Genomic DNA, 21,158 nt, shown 5'->3' with positions numbered 1-21,158 from the left:
CAAAGAATTTACTGTAGGAGAGGGGTGCAACCTCTTCTTTTTTCAAAACAGGCATTACTGGGCTGGGAGGGGTAGCCTTCTTAGGCCACCAGACTGCATTTAGGGGCACATTTGGCACCCTCCTTTCATAATCTGGTTTGCAGATTATGGGACCACTGGTCCCCGCTCTGGCACCAAACACAAAGAAAATGGGAGTGTCCACCCCACTGTCCAGCTCCATCCCTAGGGTGGTTCCCAGAGCTTCTCCAGGGGGCCGCTTGGTTCTGCCATCTAGAAACCAAGTTGGGCAGATGCCTCTGGGAGCATCTGACTGGGTAGCCCAGGTAGCTGAAGTCAGAGACCGCTCCTGATAGGTGGTCACTGCAGAGAGTGACCAAAGCCCATTTTTGGGTATTCATTGACTCCCTTGGGAATGGGTCCCCAGATTCGTTGGGCAAGAGTCCACCAGGACCTCTCTGCAAAGACATCTTCTGCTCCTGGCCTCCGGAACCGCTGTTGAACAACACAGGAACAGAACAAGACTGCAACACCTGAGAAGACTTCTCCTTGCAACATGGTTTTCAAGGCTCCTGTCAGCAATCTGCAAAATTTCCATGGCTGTGCATCCTCTGGGGTCGGCAAGACTTCAGCTGTACCAAAGAAGCAAGAAGGAATCTCCCTTGAAGTGAAGGAGTCACTCTCCTGCATCTACAGGCAACTAATGCAACAAAGTCTGGATGCTGGGATCTTCTGTCCTCTGGATCTGTGAAGATTCTCCAACACAGGTGGTGGTTCTGAGGGATCCCCTGGGTTCTCTCTGCCTTCTTTCCAATGTGGGAGAAGGTAAGCCCTTGCTTCTGCCACGGAGACAGAATCCCTGTGCACGCGACTGTTGAAGTAACCAAGGCTTCTTGAATCCTACCCAGAGGGATCTTCAGGCTTCAAGTAGCCACGGCACCAAACACTCTAGCTCTGCAAGGACAATCTCCTCTCTGCTGCTCCAGCAACATGGTAGTCCAGGTTTTTGTGCCTATAATAAAGTACCTTTATTTGTGCAACACTGTGTGACTCCTTTCATGTGTTATAAGTTACTGTGTGGCTACTGTGGTATTGCAAGTGCTTCACTTGCCTTCTAGATACGTTTTGGCTGCTTACCACAGCTACCCAAGAGAGTTCTGGCTGTCTAGATACTGCAACACACTTTATACTGGGTCTAGGCAAACCACAAATTACATAGTAACACCATAGGTGTCTGCCACACACTGGGCTACCTTCCTACATCAGTTAGTACATAAACTACAGTCTGTTATAGTCTGATGTCTATACAAAGTGATCTGAGGTATAAATTCTCTGATGTTGATCTGTCATATTAACTGTTCTAACATTTTCTGGGTGTTTTATATCAGTTATAGAGATTGAACTTTATACACTGATGTAACAGTAACTGACTGTTCGGCTACTAATAGGTAGTCTGGGAATACTACATAGTTATTCCAAAATGGCAGCCAAATGCTAGAGAGGTAGTCTAGCGCTCTGTTAAAGGACAGTGTTAACTGCCTGAGCCCGTTCTCCTGCCCTTTGCTAATTCGTTGTAGACACGCAGAGGGGTTGACTACCGCAGGTCTTTCGTGTGATCAAGTATATTATCTACCTCGTAGCAGTTTGTGTCTGCTGCGACATAGCAATAAACTCATTACTTCATGTTGTGGCTATAAGGAATATATTTAGAAACAGATTTGTTAACTTATTTTTATGTCCACTTTCCACTGTGTTCTTTTTTTTTTTAAGACAGCACAAATATATTTCGACCTTGATTACCACATTATATGGTTAGCGTGGCCCTATTTCATGTTGGTTTTAATTAAAGGTAGGGTAGGAGGACGAGTCTAGCCCATATCACTACGGTTGTTAGTTGTTTTCCAAGGGTGACTCTGAACTTCTTACCACAGCAGTACCATTAAGGGGCACTACTGTGATAGTAGACCACATGTTGGCAGTTCTGACTTTGCCCTTAAACCATGGGACTTTCAACCGGGTCATTTTCTTTCATCTACGAGCACTTTCATAGTATGCATGTCTTCATGCGCTTCTTTGCAGCTGACATGGTCTTAGATAAATACTGATTTCTACTATAATGTGTAGGAAAGTAACATCTTTCTGGCATGGTTACCCCCACATTTTGCCTGTTGTCAGTGTGTTTTGACTATGTTCACTGGGATCCTGCTAACCAGGACCCCAGAAACTATGCTATCTCCCTTTAAATTTGGTTGTTTGGACCACACACCCCACATTGGGCATACTGTGGCCCCTTGTAAGTTCCTAATATATGGTACCTAGGGCACTGGGGCACCAGGGGTTCACCCATGGGTTGCAGCATGTATTATGCCACCCATGGGGAGCCCATGCACAGTGTATCTGCAGGCCTGCCGATGCAGGCTGCGTGAAAGTGTGCAGGAACCCTTTTTCACTACAGGTCACTGAACCAGGCGCCACTGTAACTCACCCTGATGGTAGGCCCTCCTAGCCCAGAGGGCAGGGTGCATGTACTTGTGTGTGAGGGCACCCCTGCATGAGCAGAGGTGCCCCCACAAACTCCAACTTCAATTTCATGGACTTTGTGACTGCGGGGACGCCATTTTATGTGTGTACTGAACATAGGTCACTACCTATGTCCAGCTACATAATGGTAACACTGAACCTAGGCATGTTTGGTATCAAACATTTCGGAATCATACCCCAATACTGTTGCCAGTCTTGGAAGTATGATTCCATGCACTCTGGGGGCTCCTTAGAGGACCCCCTGCATTGCTCCTACTAGCCTTCTGGGATTTTCCGGGCAACCCAAGCTGCTGCCACCCCTGACAGGTTTCTGCCCTCCTGATGCTTGAACAGCTTAAGCCCACGAAGATAGAACAAAGGATCTCCTTTGGGAGAGTGGGGTAACACCCTCTCCCTTTGTAAATAGGTGTTGCTTGGAAGGGGTAGCCTCCCCAAGCCACTGGAAGCTTTGAAGGGCACATTTGGTGCACTCGTGGCATAAACCAGTTTCCACCGGTTCAGGGACCTCCAGTCCCTACTCTAGTGCGAAACTGGACAATGGAAAGGGGAGTGACCACTCCCCTGTCCATCACCACCACTGGGGTGGTGCCCAGAGCTCCTCCAGAGGGTCCCATGATTCTGCCATCTTGAATCCAAGGTGGGCAGAGACCTCAGGGGCATCTGAGTGGGAAAGACAGGTAGGTGAGGTCAGAGCCCCCTCCCAATAGGTGGTCATCTGGCTAGGTGATCAATCAACCTTTCAGGTCTATTTAGGGTCTCCCTCTTGGGTGGGTCCTAAGATTAGACTTGCATGATTCCAGCAGGGCTCCTCTGCAATCTGTACTTCAACTTCTGGCCTCTGGAACTGCGACTGGACCCTCCAGGAACCGACGATCTGCACCCATGACAAATACTCTGCTTGCAACACTGTGTTCACGGCTCCTTGCAGCTTCTGCAACACTTCCCTGGCTGTGCATCCTCTGAGGGCAGCAAGTCTTCAGCCTGCATGAGAAGGAAGAAGGAAGAAGGAATCTCCCTTGGAGTGAAGGAGTCACTTCCCTCCGTCTGCAGGCACCAACTGCAACAACGACTGGCTGCGTGGATCTCTTCTCATCCTGAGCTCCATGAATCCTGAATTACGGTTGGTGGTCTGGAGTGGTCCCCTTGGTCCGCTCTACCATCTGTACAACTTTGGTGGAGGTAAGCCCTTGCCTTCCCAAGCAGGGCAGTACCCCATGGACCACATCTCTTGCAGCTACCATGGCTTATTGGCATCTCCTCCAAGGGATCTTCAGGCTCCGTTTAGCCCCAGCCCCCAGCACTCTTCCCTGCAACGCACAGCTCTATGCGTGTTTCTCCTGCTGCGTGGGACCCTTCTTCAGTTGTGCTGCGTGTGCTCCTCTGCGACTCCTGGTTCCTCTTCCAGTGGGTCTCCCTTGGGGGTTGCCTTTTCTTCTATGGACTCTCTGCCTTGCTGAGGGCCCCCCCAGGGCTCCCCCCATAGGTTGAGTCCTCCTTGACCTTGCTGGTCCCCGGCGGTTTTACTTCTTGTCCACTGCGACTTCTACCTTTGCCCAGGCTTGCTAGTGGCTTTTCCACGCCACAGACAGACTGCAATCTTCCATCCTGCGTGGGATGTCAACTGCATCCTCCAGGAACTCTTCTCAGACTCCAGGGATACATTGCTGACCTTCGTCCTTCCGTCGTCCAACTCCTGCAACCACAACGGGTTGGTAGTGGCTCCTGCCACCACCAGACACTCCTGCGACTTCTGAACTTGGTCCCCTTCTTCCAAAGGTCTTCCTCTTCAGGAATCCACTGCTGATTTCTTGCAGTCTTCTCTAGGTGTTGCATTATCTTCTTTTTAGTCCTTTTGGGTGGTTTGGAGAAAAAAACAAGTAACTTGCTCCATCCTTCCTGCAGGGGGGCACTGTGGTGCTTACCTTTGGGGTTTCCTAGTTCCCCAGTTCCCCTCTACACACTTCACGTACCTAGGTGGGTGTCCTACATTCGCATTCCATTCTTTTAGTATATGGTTTGGGCTCCCCCTAGGGTCACTATTGTCTATGCTATTTGCACTGTTTTCTATTGCTATTTATGCCTATTTCTGATTACTAGTGCACATATCTAGTGTGCTACTTACCTCCTATTGGAGGGTTGCCTCTAGTACTTTTTGGTAATTGTATCACTAAAATGAAGTACCTTTATTTTTGTGAAACTGAGTGTTTTCTTTCATGTGAGTACGTGCTGTGTGGCTACAGTGGTACTGGATGAGCTTTGCATGTCTCCTAGATAAGTCTTGGTTGCTCGTCCACAGCTACCTCTAGAGAGCTTGGCTTCTAGACACTGCCTACACATCACTATTAGGGGATTCCTGGACCTGGTTAAGTACCTTAGGTACTCACTACACCCCAGGCCACCTTCCTACATCATGCATAATTTCTATACATGCTTGGGGACCTACTGGTTCTTTTAGAATATTTGACTGGGAGTCTTCACAGAGTGAGACTGAGGGTATCTGGATGACTTGATTTGTGAGACAGTTTTGGGGCCCTGACTACTACTACTCCGTTTGCACGTGTTGGTCAAGGGTTGTGGTGGTGAAGTGCTTATATACTCTGTCCTATGGATCCCCTGGCATTAGGGTTTAATGTCTCATGTTGGTGACATTCATGTGCATCACGATTTCCTTTTGGGTGAAGTGAATTTTTTTTTAACACCACATTACATTAAAGGCCATCTCTTGCATTTATTGTAGGTGCTTAAGACATGAGAATGCCCTCATGAGAACGCTCTCGTGAGAACTTTGGGGTTAAAACGTTGATACTACTCCGTAGGCAGTTTTATGATCTTCTCGTACTAAAGATCACTTGTTATTCAGATTACAGGATGGACTAGGTCGAGGAGCAGGGTAGCTGCCATGGTTGGTTGTTCAGTATTTTCATGCACTCTTATATTTGTGTTTAACTTCCCCGAGCACAGCGTTCTCTCCGCTTTAATCTCTTTGTATTGTGCCCGTTTACAGACCCATGTTACTAATTACCTCATACATATGGCCTGCAGATGCCCCAAGTGTTAATTTGAATTATTTCCTGTATGATTGGCCAGACTGCTGCCACCAAAGGATCGCTTGGCCTTTGATTTGGTACGCATGGTATGATTTCGAAAGAGTCCCACAGGACCAATGTTCTTCCTATGATTATCTCAGTCCAGGTGGCCAAAGAGGGTATTTTTCTCATACAAAGTATTCCTGCTGCTGAGTGAAAACAGACTAGGATCACCGAACAAGGATCAATGCACTTGGATTACAGGAACTATAAAAACAACCTAGTGGATAACTACCGAACCACTGAGCACGGAGCTGGTACAAACAGTGCCATAGTTCTAACAGACCATACTGTAATATTCCTTCACCAACACCAGCTCAGGAACCCCGGCCAGTGCAGCTCTCAGGCACCCCCCTTACCTGGCACGGATCTCCCCTGGACAGGTCCAGCATGTGAAAGAGGAATCCAAGCTCACAGCTTAGGCAGAACTCCTTCTGGCAGAGGTGGTTCTGGACCAGACAACGCACGGGCTCCAGCAGGTACAACACCTGCAAAGAGAGAGGGAGTGTCAACTCGTGGCTGCTATTTACAGGAGATCTAAACCAACACATCACACCGCTGGAAACTGAGACGCTCCCATCTGCTATGTGGTGACCAACAGTACTCAGCAAGCCATACCCCAATTATTCATTTAAGAGATGGGAGACTATTGAAAATTGAGGTACGGAAGGTATCCCAAAAGAATCTTGTTCTGGTGATTCTACTGACATCCGTCGGATGGACACATCAAGCTATTCGCATCTGCGGCACCAACTACAGCATCATTTAAGACGCCTGGATCTCCATCCTTAGTCTCGACCTTCTCATCTGATAGTTATAAAACAGCGTCACTCCTCCAGAGAGCCCGCTGGAGAGGCTCACTCTCACCTGAATCATACAGTTGCAGTACGCGTTTGGAATGTGCGGCTCCAGGCCAGCAAACAGTGTTTTGTTGTAGTGCTTGAAGTCGAAATCCTCCAGCCCGAGCTTGGAATATTTGATGGTCACCTAAATAAAACATGTAATACAAACTTGTCAGTCTGATGCAGTAAGAGCACATGCAAAAGGGTCAGAGGTTGCTACATCAGATATCGCAGAGGTGTGAAAACGAGAACAGCAACAGGATTTAATCTTCCAAATACAAATTTTGCCTGGGTGTAGAACGCAACGTAGATGGTCAAGCTGTGAATTTGAAGATCACACCATTTCCAGCACAGGACCATATTGCGTTTATCACCAAAAAAAAAAAAAAGTTCGCCATACCTACTTAGAGGCAGGGGACTAAACTATCTCAGACAATCAACCTCAACACTGATGCTGGTTTCGAAGGAAAATCTGTCTTTTAAAGCAAACATAGAAGTATACATTAAGTTCTACAAATATGAAAAGCTAATTTTGAAGGTTTAATAAATGCATCCTGAATGTATAAAGTGGCTAGCGAAACCCCGATTCCACAGGCCCTGGACTAGTTACCTTCCTGTACTTTTTGGCCACCATGCAGAGGTGGGGCTCCTCTTCTCTGCCGATCGGAGACTCCGGGATTTGGCTGAAACTATCAATATCATTTTCCAACTGATACGGAACCTGCAAGAGAGAAGCAACAAAGGACAGGGTTCTATCAGTTTTCATTACTGATTTCACTCCTTACTTTGTTTTACAATGTGCACGCAGGAAACTCCAATCAGTTGTCACAGAACTGTTCTGCAACGGAGGGATAGAAAGAGGATACTGTGAGAACCACCACTGCTACTGCAGGATTTCTCGCCACATCAGGGTAACTTCCACCCGCTTCTAGTGAAAGTATCCTTGCCACTTTCCCTCAAATCCAACGTGCTGTGAAGCAAGCTTGGAAGTGGATTTGGTCAAATGCACAGCAGGTGGAGCCTCCGCCTCGCCTATTTATGCTCCTGCTGTTGCTCTGAGATACCGTCAACCTGGGGCCTGTAAATTGGCAGCTCAGACTTTGCTCTAAAATGCAAAAGTGACACAGAGGGCAGCAGCACAAATAAAGTGTCAGACTAGCTCAGGATTGCACAGTCTCCGTACGTACAATTTCCTGATGGTACTGGATATACAAAACTGTTTTGATCTTCTCCTTTAAAAACAGGAACGAATTTGGGCATGTCCTTTTAAATTCAGAGTTGCTTGCTTGTTAGTGCAGGTAGAACACGTGAGATGCTGCAGCCGGCAGGCGGAAAAAAATTGTGAAAATTTATGCAACAGCGGCACCATGCGGCGTCCATAAGAATTAGCATTCGCACAAAATGTAAGGTGTCAAAATGTATCGTGCGCACACTCTCACTCACTACCAGGAAGGTGTATGAACAGGGACACAACTAGGGTGACCACCTGGCATTGAGGCAAATTATGGACAGTACTGTAATAAATTCAGGACAAATATTCAGGAACGAAGGGTCAAAATTCAGGACAAAAATTCAAGAACAAACGTCAGTTTTACAGACACACCCAAGAGGCCATATACCCCATTACGTTATCAGTGCATTTATTTACTAATTTTTTAACATAGCACTATTTATTCATTGTGGTCTTTTTGTGATTGCCTCCTGGTGGGTTACATTCAGGTGTCACATTACCTCCTTGTTCAGTAGTAAATTAATGCCCTTCAGCACTGTGTCAAGGCCATCACCCCTACCCAAATCTACCCAATCTTTCTTAAAGAGAAAGTAACAACATTTTGATTGTTTCTAAACATTTTAAAACCTCTGGCAAACAGTTTGGGAAACATTACAGTAATTAACCTCATGCTCACCCCAACTGCCCATGGATTTTCAATCTAAAAAAAAATGAGGCAGGGCAGATGGTGTGGGCGACAGTCCCACACCTAATGTCAGGATGTGAGGTACCCACAACTTATCTTTAGTATCACAGCACGGTGTATGTCTGGGACTCTACATTTATATCAGAACTAGGAGCCCGGACTACCAATCAAAGATAAAAAAGAGGAGGATGAAATAGAGATCAAATGGGAGGTTGTTGCCAAGAACCGGATAAATAAAGAGAAGAACAAGGTGGACAATTCCTAAAATCAGAAAAGATGGGTCCACCAAGACTATCGGAAGGTATTGGTACCTGGGGAGCTGTTTCTGCAGACAGGAGAGAAACAGAAGAGGCACTGTCAAGTGGCTGAACAAGCACCACCCACCTTGGCAAACTCTTCTGGTGCAATGGTCCGCTGTTCGTGCTTTTGAAGGGTGAGCAGTGGCCAGACCCCTTGCAAGGTTGTGCAAGGCAGTTGCCCTCTTTGTCCATGTATAAATATAGTTTTGAAATTGAACAAAAGTCAAACAAGTGATCTATATTATACCCAAGTGTCAAGTAAATTGCAAAAACAAAATGTAAAACCTTTAAAGTGTAATTAGTGATTAGTGTTTCTTTAACATATGGCATTGTTTTCCCCTTTATATACAATTAGACCTCAGATTTAACTGGAAACCAGTTACCTTTCTATACCTAGTGATAAATATCTACCGTTCTCCCACTGATTTGCAGGATGGAAATCTCAGCAGGGCATCACGGTCCCTCCGAGCCTAGCTTGCTTTTTGGTCTTCTCTTCTGCTTTCTGAAGTAGGCCATGTGGCACTAGTGAAGATGGTGTGCTACCCCGATGATGGTATTTTGCAAACCTTCCCCTGCTCGTCGTCTTTTCCTTTTTCAGACATGCCACACATCTGATTTGGTCGCTGGGGTGCCGTTGGGTAGCTCTTTCCACTCTAAAGCTACCCATGACTGAGGATGGATTAGGCCTTCTGGACTTAGTACGCTATTATTCAGCTACACAGGTCCAATGGGTGGCTTGCTGGCTTTCGGTCCGTCCCCCCTGCATGAGATGGGGTTTATCCGTAAAGACATTTAAGGAGGGCTTACTGCACTGCTCATTGTTTCCTACTGACCATTCTATGGGCCACCAGTCTGGGGTTATCATGCACAGCTTTCTCTTGCCTTGCTAGAGCCTGTAAACTCACTGACACAAACAAACCCTGTGCTCCTGCACTACCTTTGCTAAGCCTTCCCACTCTCACAGGGCAGCTGTGTTCAGAGCAACTCCATCAGTGGCATACTGCAGGTGTTTAAAAAATTGGGGGATTTGTTTTTGGACGGCAAGCTACTTAATATCCAAACCCTTCTGGCAGACTACCATCTTCACCCCGGTCAACTCCTTACTTACAACCACCTAAACAATCATTAAATGCCCTATTTCATGTCTGCCACCTAGCACTCACCCTACATGAGGTGTGCCAGAAGCTCTACACCACAGGGACTAGTGGCAAATTGATAGAATGGGTGTACAGACCTTTCCTGCAACACAGACCACTCCAGGTCTTCTCATCATACTACCTGGGTGATTGATGTGGCCAAACCTCTGCAAGATAAGTACTGGACTTTTCACACAAAGTATCCCATGGCTGTCACGAAGTACTTTTATAGAGCTTCCTTGGGAATGCATTCTGCCCACTGCTTGCAATTGGCTTTGTGGTTTGTAACTCATTTAGTTGCTTTCAATTTGCTGGCTTTATTTGTTTTAGGCTATGCAGCTTAAGTTTGTTCCTTTCCTTGTCTAAAGCTTATTTACAGTATCCTTCTGAGTGCTCCCTTTCTGTAAACAGGCCTGTAAATCTTGTTCTTATCGCATCACATTTGCTGTGCATTCAAAGAACAAGGTCAGATATCAGGGTCTGTCTTCGGTGGGAACTTAGGGCCATATGTACGAACACTTTTTCACCATAGACACAGAATGGGTAAAAACCTTTGCTACATCTGGCCCTTAGGGACAGATGTATCAAAGACCCGTTTTGCATTTCTTAAATAGCAAATTTTAAGAAATCACTATTTGAGAAATGCAAAATGGGATGTAAGAAAATAGCAAATCCCTAATATCAATCGCTATTAGGGAATGGTACTCCATTCATCCCTATGGGCATGAAGGCCCATAGGTGCAAATGGATATGCATTTTCTAATTTGCAAATTCCTGATAGGATTTCGCAACTTCGGAAATGCAAATTCAAGGGTGATGGTGGCCTAAGGCCCCCTTTGAAGCACCCTCCCCGCCCCCCAAATAAATTGTGCACATGTAAGGCACACACATGTCCTAGGGGCATGTGTGCGCTACATGGCACTTTTAAAAATTGCACATAGTTACCACCAAATTTGAATTTGTGGCATTTGCATTTCCTAAATGCCCAGTTCGCATTTAGGAAATGCATGATACATGTGCATAGGCAATCGCAAATAGGTATTCCCTATTTGCGATTACCTATTTAGGGAATCGCAATTTGCGATTCGCTAAGCTGAGTCGCAATTTTAAGGAATCGCTTTTTTAGCGATTCCTTAAAATTGCACTGTGAATGCCTTTTAGAAATCCTGAAAGGCTATTTTGCATTTGCAAATGGTGGAATTTTGCGACTCGCAACGTTTGTGAATGCAAACTTGTTTGATACATCTGGCCCTTAGTGTTTACTTTTCTTTCTCTGACTTCAAAGTGAGAGGATTTATGCGACAATCTTGCTGGATACTGGGGTTAGGAAAGAGTTTTTTTTCTATCACATGACAACATTTAAATAAACTTCAGAATATATCAGAATTAGGAGTACAAATTAAGCACATTTTTGTTAATTCTGAACAGTGCTGGAAACAAATACCTTTATATGATTAAAACATATCATTGCATTAGGTGATGCAATTTCCATGCATCATAGTCTGTCCACTGTATAGTTTTATTTGAAAAACTGTCTGTGCAATGTAATGGTCATTTCAATCAAAAACGTGTTGTGCTGTAATGGCAGTGTGTTACCACACCATGCATACTCCACTGCACCCTACTCTGCATCACTCCATGCCACTGCACTCTTCTCCACACTGAACCACTCCCACTTCCACTCCATGCTACTTCACACTAAGCCACTCTACTCTACTCTGTACCACTCTACTCTATGCCAATGCACTTTACGCTTCTTTACACCACGGCGCTCTGAGCCTCTGCACGCTATACAACTCCAGTCTAGGCAACATCAATCTAGTCCGCAACACTCCACTCGATGCCACTCTACAACATTGCACTGCACACCACTGCACTCTATGTTAATACCCTCTATGCTAGTTCACTTTACTATAACACTCAACTCTATGCCCCTGCATTGTACATCAATACAATGTACGTCACTGTAACCTACTCTATGCCACGGCACTCTACACCACTTTACTCGATGCCACTCTATGCAACTCCACTCTACCCTGCACCTCTCCGCCACTGCACACTACTTTGAAACAATCTACTTCATGGCACTGCACTTCATGCCACTGCACTCTGCGCCACTGCATTCTATGCCACTGCACTCTACTCTCCACCTCTCCACTCTATACCATTGCACTCTACTCTGAAACAACCTATTCTACGCCACTGCACTCTAAACCACTGCACTGTACTTCAATGCACTCTACGCCAATGCACTCTGACTCTACTCTGCAACATTGCACTGGCCACCACTATACTCTACACCTCTTTACTCTGTCCTACTGCATTCTGCACCAATACACTCAATTACGCTGCACTCTATACCACTCTACGCTGCATAAATCCACTCTACGTCACTGCACTTTACAGCACTCTGCTCTGCACCACATGACACTATTCCAGTCTGCACCACTCTACACAGCTGCACTCTATGCCACTGAAGCCTACTCTGCATTAGATGTCACTGCACCACTCTGCACTACTGCACTCTGCCACTATTGTATGCCACTCTACTACACTGCACTCTATGCCACTCTACTCGGCCCCAAGCCACTATGCCACTGCACTCTACGCCAATGCACTCTAAACTGCACTGTATGCCACTGCCCTTTACTCTGCACCACTGCTCTCTATACCACTCTATGCCACTGCACTGACACTACTCTGAAACACTGCACTCTCCGCCACTGTACTCTACACCACTGTACTCTATACTACTGCACTCTACAGCACTATACTCTATACTGCACCACGGGAGTCTAGTCTGCACTATGCCACTGCACTACTCTGCACTACTGCATTTTCTGCCACTACTCCACTCTATGCCACTCTACTCTGCCCCATGCCACTCTACGCCAATGCACTCTAAGCTGCACCACTGTGCTCCATGCCACTCTACACCACTGCACTGGCACTATACTATGCAACATTGCACTCTCAGCCATTGTACTCTACTCTGTACTGCATTCTTCACCACTGCACTCTACAGCACTATACTCTGCACCACTACACTACTCAACTCTGCACCACTGCACTCTATGCCATGCAAGTCTACTCTGCATTCTATGCCACTGCACCACTCTGCCACTCTAGTGTAAGCCACTCTATTTCACTGCACTCTATGCCACTCTACACTGCCCCATGCCACTGCACTCTAAGCCAATGCACTCTAAACAATTGCACTACACTCTACACCACTGTGCTCTACGCCACTGCTTCTATGCCACTCTACTCCACAATGCTAGTAACTTCTAGCCATGTTGAACATCAGCCACTCTGGTGTAAAACATGGCTAAAACACATTGGCAAAGCCAATAACTCTTGCGTAGACGAGGTCCAATAAAACCAGACACTCCATAGCTCACCTTGGAACACTTTTACAGTACCTTTCTAAAAGAAAATCTTTGTCATCAAAAAGCTTCAAGTGACTCCTTTGATTAAAGTCAATGCAGGTTTCCAAGCCCCTTTGCATTTGCATATTTACCTGTTGCACACATTTGCATTTCTATAGGGAAAGAGGCAGCCTAGCAAGAAAGCCTTTTCTTACTAATCTGCCCCCCCCTCCCCTCCCCCCCTCTAAGGATCAGAGCACAGGAGACTCCCTGGCTTTCAGTCCAGCTGGGGAAACTGACCTGGCCTCCTTACATTTTGTCCTTTAGGTGAAAGGCTAAAATTACTGACAAATGCTGTCCGTTAAGCCTTTCATCACGGACAACGATGGGCAAGACGAAATTACAGGCAGTCTGAAAATTACAGACAGGTGGTCACCCTAGACAAAACCAGGGCTTTAAGTGATGAAAACCCTGAGGGGGAGGGGAGAGTCTCAAGGGGTCAGAACCCAATGTATTTGAAAGCATGGCTTAAACATGCAAGTAAAAAATAAATTGCTAACCATAGCAAGCCATCAGACAATGTTGCTGTCTCATTCTGTCTTTGCATCCAGATACAATTCTATGTACCTGCGTATCAATAGATTTATTGCTTTACCCCTACTGTAGAAGAAAAAAATAAAAAACCTTAGACTATCATTGCACTATTCGGCCTCATCCTATACCTCGCTCAATATATCCTCTGCCTCCACTCTGACTCGTTCCAAACCCAATTCTCCTGCTATGATCTCCAAAATAACCCTTTCTAGACTATTCCCTCCTCTATACATCCTTAGATCACCCCAAACCTCATTTTACTCCTATGATCTCCCAAACAACCTTTTCTAAATTCTTCCCTTAGGTATCCCTCCTTTGACTCATTCCAAAACTCAATTTACTAGTATGGTCTCCCTAATCCTTTTCTAGAGACTCAGCCCTCCTCCATCTCTCCTTTTACTCATCCCAAACCTCATCTTTCTTCTATGATCTCCCAAGTAACACTTTCTAGATCCTTCCCTCTTCTATCCCTCCATTAACCTATTCAATCCAACTGACAGACACTGCTCAAATTAACTCATATTTCCCTATACTAATCCACCACTAATCCTTTTTGGGTTCCTGAGTAGCAAGCAAACTCGCCAGAAAGCGCTTTGACTCCTCGTCAGGGATAGTAAGTGCTATATAAATACAATTACAATAATACAACTGACTTTACATCTAAAACAAGTCAGGTCTATTGGCTTGGTCAATGGTTGTTAGCTGCATAAGATAAATATTAACAACGACTGATGTATATAAACATTGAAAATGCTCCGATTCTGCAATTACGAGACAGAAAAAATAGTCTCTCCATTGTACTGTATTGCAACATTTGTATAGCGCTTACTACCCTTGAGGAGGTATTGTAGCACTTTAATTCGGGCAGCATACTTAACTCTACAAAGTCATTCAGCATCAGAATAAAAGCATGACTGGCTCTGCCCCAGCCCAATGGTCCTCTTAGAGACACAAACCTGACGAGTGCATGACTGTTCCAGCCTGAACAAGCTCCACAGAGAGGTCAGTCATGTGACTACTTTAGCCACAGCCCATGAAACCCCATGGCGACACCAGCCTGACACGTGGCTTACTGTCCCAGTCCTAATGCTCTTCCAAAATACTGGCATGTCTTGAAGCTTTTCAGGACTCCTCTTGCACTCATGACCAAAACTTCCCATGTGAAATTTCAGGGGCACCTGCGAGATAAAGGCCTCCTTTATCTTTCTGTAAAATACACTCATTCCATCGCCTGTTTCAGCTCTAATATTACTGTACAATTGTTTATGTTTACTGGTCTCATCTAGTCTATTGCCTTTATTATTGTGAACAACAGAGCCTCATGCGGAAGTTTATACACAAACAGTGCACGCAGCGCCACACGTGCTTGGGACAATGGATGTTTGTTTCTTGGGTGGTCTCTCTCTGGGCACTAAAAGAGCGAGCAGCCTGGGACTTTACATCAGGGACCATACGAGAGGACCTCCTTTAAATAAATAAATGAATAAATACCCTTCAGAAAAAAATAAAACGAATTGCACAGTACAATAGCAGTAGATAAAGAGGGATAAAATGTGGGAAGCAGGCATGTTTGAAGTGAAAAACAAAAAAAGTAAACAAAAACAAAAACAAAAAAACAATACAACACCACGCTGTAGGAAAGTACTCTCAATGTGCTTAAACTGTTTTGACTCCAGTGATTGTGCTCTCTCCCTCCAAATTTGGTTATCTTGGACCTTTGTGCACTCCACAATTGACATACTGGTGTCCCCTTATAAGTCCCTAGTATATGGTACTTAGGTAACCAGGGCACTGGGACACCAGGGGTCCCCCATGGACTGCAGCATGTATTATGCCACCCATGGGAGCCCATGTAAAATGTGTCTGCAGGCCTGGCACTGCAGCCTGCGTGAAAAGATGCATGCACTGACCACCCGCGTGTCCATCACCACCCCAGGGGTGGTGCCCAGAGCTCCTCCAGGTAGTCACTTGGTTCTGACATCTTGAAAACAAGATGTGCAGAGGTCCGTGGGAGCATCGGAGCGGCCAGGACAGGCAGGTGACATCAGTGACCCCCCTCTGATAGGTGGTCATCGTGCAAAGTGACCAATTACCCTGGTAGGGCTATTTAGGGACACCCTTGCGGGTGGGGTCTCCAGATTCAGTGTGCAAGACTCCAAAAGGACTCCTCTGCATCAACCTCTTCAGCTCCTGGCCCCCGAAACCGCAACTGGACACTTCAGGAACCGACAAGACTGCAACTCTCAAGATGACCTCGCCTTGCAACATTGTTTCCCCTGCTCTTTCCAGCAACTGCAACATTCCTACGGCTGTACATCCTCTGGGGGTCGGCAAGACTTCAGCTGCACCAGGGAGCAAGAAGGAATCGCCTTTGGAGTGAAGGAGTCACTCCCCTGCATCTGCAGGAACCTACAGCAACGACGTCCGGCTACATGGATCTGCCCTCCCCTGGAACTGTGTGAATCCTGAAACAGCTAGTGGTCCAAAGTGGTCCCCTCTGCCCTCTGTCCATTTTGGGAGACTGTGAGCCCTTGCCTCTCCTTGCAGAACAGTACCCCTGTGCACTGTGACTCTTGCAGCATGCAAGGCTTGTCGTCTCCTGCTCCAAGGGATCTTCAGGCTCCAAGTAGCCCTGGCCTCCAGCACTTCATCCATCCAAGGATAGTGTCATCTCTGCTGCTCTACTGACGTGGGACTCCACTCCAGGTGTGCTGATTGGACCGCACTTTTACTTATTGTGCCTGCTGCCAGTGGGTTGCCTGTGGGGGCTGCGACTGCTTCTGCTGGCTCTCCCGACTGCTGAGGGTCATCCCTGACTCCCCTCAAAGTCCCCTGGACCTTGCTTGTCCTCTTCAGCCTTGCAACTCTTCTTTTGCTCTAACTTGCATTTGCCATCGACCTGGATCTTCATCCACAAAAAGGTGGGTAGTGGCTCCTGCACAGTCTGGACGCTCCATCGTGGCCTGGACTCTGTCCCCTTCTTTTGCAGGTCCTCTTCTTTCAGAATCCACCTTTGGGTTCCTTTGGTCTGGTCCTGTTCTTGCACAATCTATTTTTCAAGTCCTCATGTTAGTCCTTGGGAAGACCATGTATTTACCTCTGCTCTCCTTATCGCTGGGTTCACTAAGGTACTCACCTCTTAGGGGCCAGAGTTCTCCCCGCGGACTACTTCACACCCCTGGATGGGGGGCTTCACTTTGCATTCCACTATATTAGTATATGCTATGGCCCTCCACTAGGGTCCTGGCTATTTTCTATAGTTTTTAACCAATGCTTGTTTGTGGGGTGTGGAGGGCTAAGTGTACTTACCTAGTTGGGGGACTGCCTATAAGTAATCTACTTCAGTGCTACTGTAATAAAGGTGTGTGTGTTCACATGGGGGCAGATACAGATTCACAACACTGCCTGAAGTCAAGGAACAGGCAGATGTAGACAAAGCACCTGTTTCTCCCTCTCCCCCTCCCCTCCCTTCTACCTCTGTCCTTCTATCAAAGTCAGCCAAGCCAAATGCTCTTTTACTCACTCAACAAGCTCTGCTGTAGGGTACAATCACATGTATTTACAAATAACAATAGACTGCACCTGCATACTGTGTTGTTTCCAGTTGTGTCCACCTGGAAATGCCGAGACAGCCCAACTAGGGGGTTCCAATCGATGAGCTGCGCGTTAAAGGGGGGCTGACCACAATTTCCATCCAACGTAAGGCCGCACTTGGTGGGGAAAAAAACAGCATACCCCTCTGCCTCTCAGCACCACACTGCTCACCCTTTCTCTCCACTCACTAGTGACCGTGGACCATAACCATTGGTCAGCAACAATGAGGACTAGAAAATGACTGTATAGGTTTAACACGTCTGAGCTCTGCCATCCAACCCTTCTGCCCCATGAAGATTTGAGATCACTAACAAAGGATTCTCTCTCTTGGATGTCCAATGATGGCTAGTACTGACTGCGTTTTATTTTTAACACTTTTTTATTGACCTTTCCAAAAAAGGAGCACAACAATATGATTCTATACAGTTACTGAGACGGTATATTAGGGACTGTACATTGGTTCCATACTGGGAAGCCTTTTTGTTATATTAAAGTGCATACAGTGGGAGCATATTCAATTGTTCCTCATATTGTGAGCCATTAGTGACAGCATTTCACCGGGGTCAAGGGCGCCGACAGTCTCAGAATATCTGTATGCTACAAGTATTATAAGTGCCTTAAAAACACAACATGCAATTCTACTCACTTACAACTGTGTCCCTATTTGCAGCAGTCTTGGTAAGTATGTGCAATCAAAGACAAAGAAGAGTCATACATATGGGGGTCAGGGTAACGTGTGGGGGTTTCTCACCATATCTTGACGGTTATCTCAAGGTGGGGTGTTGGGGCTATCATACCCAGTCCCATCCCCATCGCCGGGCCCAGCAAGTTGAATATTCACTCGCTCTCATCAGGGTCGTCTAACCCACTTTATCCAGCAGTGCCCAGCTCCATTCGGAGCATGGTGTCTTCTAAGACATCCCATCGCCCTGTATTGAAGGCGTTCTCTAAAACCAACAATATGATCATCACAGTGGAATCTGGTGTTCTCAGTGTTGTATCCGTTGCCAGGTCTTAATGGCGTTTCTGAATTCTGTATCTGACACTGGAGCACCAAATGGCCAATTCCTGGACTCTGTAAGGGCAGGGAAGCCATCTTAAGGTATGTAGCGGACACTGTGGTCCAACTACATAATGGCTTCCCCAAACCTAGGCAAAATTGGTATAAAACATGTTAGAATCATGCAACTACACTGATTTAAGTGTTAGCTGAATAATACCATGTACTCTGGGGGTTTCTTAGAGGATCCCCCAGTTCTGCCTGTACAGCCTTATGGGGTCTAGCTGCCAGCCCACACTGCTGCTGACCTCAGACACTGTTCTGCCCTCCTACTGGTGAGCCAGGCTCATGCCAGAGAAGCAGAACAAAGGATTTTCTGCAAGGGAGAGGTGTGTCCACCTTTCCCTGTGTATTAGGTGTCTTAGTGATGGGGTGGAGTGGGGTGGCCTCTGAGTGCCATCAGTCTGCTTTGAAGGGCACATTTGGCACCCTCCTTGCATAATCTGTTTTGCACCAGTTAAGGAACCCCTGGTTCGGGCTCATGGGTGAAACTACACAAAGGACAATGGATTGACCACCACCCTGTCCAGACCCTCCCCTAGGGAGGTGCACAGAGCTCTGTCAGGTGGCCACTTGATTCTGCCATCTTGGAAATAAGATGTGCATTGGCCCCTGGGAGCATCTGACTGGTTTGGCCAGATTGATTACATCCCTGCCCCCCCCCCTAATAGGTGGATCACTGCAGAGAGTAAGTAACCCTAAAATGGGGTTAGTCAAAGAGCTCCCTCGCGGGTGGTTCTTTAGATTAGTTGAGCAAAACTCTCCAAGGAACTCCCTGGAAGACATGTTCTGTGCCCGGCCTCTGGAACTGCTGCAGGTCTGCTCTGGAATCCAAACACGTCTGCTTCTGCTGGGAAGGCTCCCATTGCAACACTGTTTCTCCAGATCCTGCAAGAATTCTGGCTGATGAGGTCTGCTGTCCATGGACATCTGAAGACCCTGCAACACAGGTGGTGAGTCTGTGGCCTACTCTGGGTCCTGCTTGTCTTCTCACCAATTTGGGAGACTGTGGGCCCATGCTCCTGCCACTGGACTGGAACCCCTGTGTACAGCAACTGTTGCACTTGCCAAGGCTTGTTGAATCTTCCTCCAGGAAATCTTCAGGCACCAAGAAGTCCCAGTCCCCAGCACTCTGCAATGCCAAGATCAGCCCCTGACCTGCAATTCCTGCAATGTGGGGCTTCTGTTTTGTTGTGCTGGAGACCTTCTTGTGACTCCCTGTGACCGTCGCCTGTGGGCTTCATCGACTTCTATTGGCCTTTCTGCGTGATAGGGCCAGCCCTGACCCACTATCCTGCGTTGAGTCACATGGACCTTGCTGGCCCCCAAAACTTTGCAAACTTTCCTGCAGCTCCTCTTGCATTTGCCAGTGCTTGTTGGTGACCTGGCTGGTCAATGACCCTCCTGCAATCCGGCAACTGTGGAGGGACAGCTTGTAGGCAACTCCTGGGATTTTCTGCCACTCCTGGACCCCACAGCTGGCCTTTTTCCACCGACTTGCAGGAACTTCACCTTCAGGAGGGTGGGCATTGTCATGTGCACCAACTGGGCACCTCCAGGACTCGGTCCCCTTTCTTTGCAAGTCCACCAAGTCCAAATTCTGTCCCCAGGTTCCAGGGGTCATGACAACAGCTGGACAATCCAAGGCATCCATTGACTTCAGAGTCCCTTCTCCCCTCTACATCTGGGTCCCTGGTGTAGGTACTCCTGTCTTCTGGGTATCCTGGGGTAGGGGCACTCTCCATCCATTCTCTCGTCAGCTGGTTCCTTCAAGTCCAATGGGAAGCGTCTTTAATTCCAGAAACTCCAACCACTACTCTCTTGGGGACAACTGGGTGGGTAACTACCTTGCACCTGGTTGCTGGGGACACTTACTGTACTTACCTCTGGTGATTCTATTTGCCCCCAGCTAACTACCACATTTACCTTGGTTGGGCTCACTATTTAAAATTCCACTTTTTTAGTATATGGTTTGGCCCTCCTATAGGGCCCTGTGTATTTTTATGCTATTTCTGATGGTTATACTGTGTACATATTGTGTGTAGATATCTCCAAATGGAGATAAAACAATGCTAGTTTAGCAGTAGTGTTGTAATACATAATTCTTAATTTTTGCAACACGTGTGTGGTTCTTTCTTGTGAGTGAGTTACTGTTTGACTACTGTGGTATCGCAAGTGCTTTACATTCCTCCTGGGTAAGCTTCAGCTGCTCACCTCCGCTATCCCTAGAGAGCTTTTGCTATCTGGACACCTATTCACTATCACGAAGGGTTGCCTAGATTCAGTATAGGGTCCACACCATAGGTGTTCACCATACACTGAGCCAGCCTCCTACACAAATTACACTTTTTCTTTAACCCCTTCGCTGCCAGGCCTTTTCCCCCTCAGGTGCCAGGCCTTTTTTTGGCTATTTGGGGAAGTTCGCTCTTAGGCCATCAGAAATTTTTGTCCACATAAGCTACTCAAGCCAAATTTGTGTCCTTGTTTTAAACATCCTAGGGATACTAGAGGTACCCAGAATTTGTGGGTTCCCCTGAAGGAGACCAAGAAATTAGCCAAAATACAGCGAAAATTTCATTAAAAAAAAAAAAAAGGGAAAAAAGGGCTGCAGAAGGCGGCTTGTGGTTTTTTCCCTGAAAATGGCACCAACAAAGGGTTTGCGGTGCTAAAATCACCATCTTCCCATAACAGGCAGATTTGAATCAGAAAACCCAATTTTTCAACA

General features: G+C 46.6%; 1 protein-coding gene across 6 annotated transcripts in view; it reads right to left on the bottom strand.

Moving 5' to 3' along the window:
• PAN2 (poly(A) specific ribonuclease subunit PAN2) overlaps positions 1 to 21,158 on the bottom strand; it is a 415,349-nt gene that overhangs the window by 207,617 nt on the left and 186,574 nt on the right. For all 6 annotated transcript variants that reach the window (XM_069230608.1, XM_069230605.1, XM_069230604.1 and 3 more), the window contains 3 exons: positions 7,077 to 7,187; positions 6,492 to 6,611; positions 5,984 to 6,112 (listed from right to left, as the gene is read on the bottom strand). In XM_069230608.1, coding sequence (XP_069086709.1) covers positions 5,984 to 6,112; positions 6,492 to 6,611; positions 7,077 to 7,187 — 360 coding nt within the window. The remainder of the gene's footprint in view (positions 1 to 5,983; positions 6,113 to 6,491; positions 6,612 to 7,076; positions 7,188 to 21,158) is intronic.

This window comes from Pleurodeles waltl, chromosome 4_2 (assembly GCF_031143425.1).
Source record: "Pleurodeles waltl isolate 20211129_DDA chromosome 4_2, aPleWal1.hap1.20221129, whole genome shotgun sequence".
Classification (NCBI taxonomy): Eukaryota; Metazoa; Chordata; class Amphibia; order Caudata; family Salamandridae; genus Pleurodeles; species Pleurodeles waltl.
The sequence above is the reverse complement of the archived record's forward strand: the minus strand, read 5'-3'. Positions and strand labels throughout refer to the sequence as shown.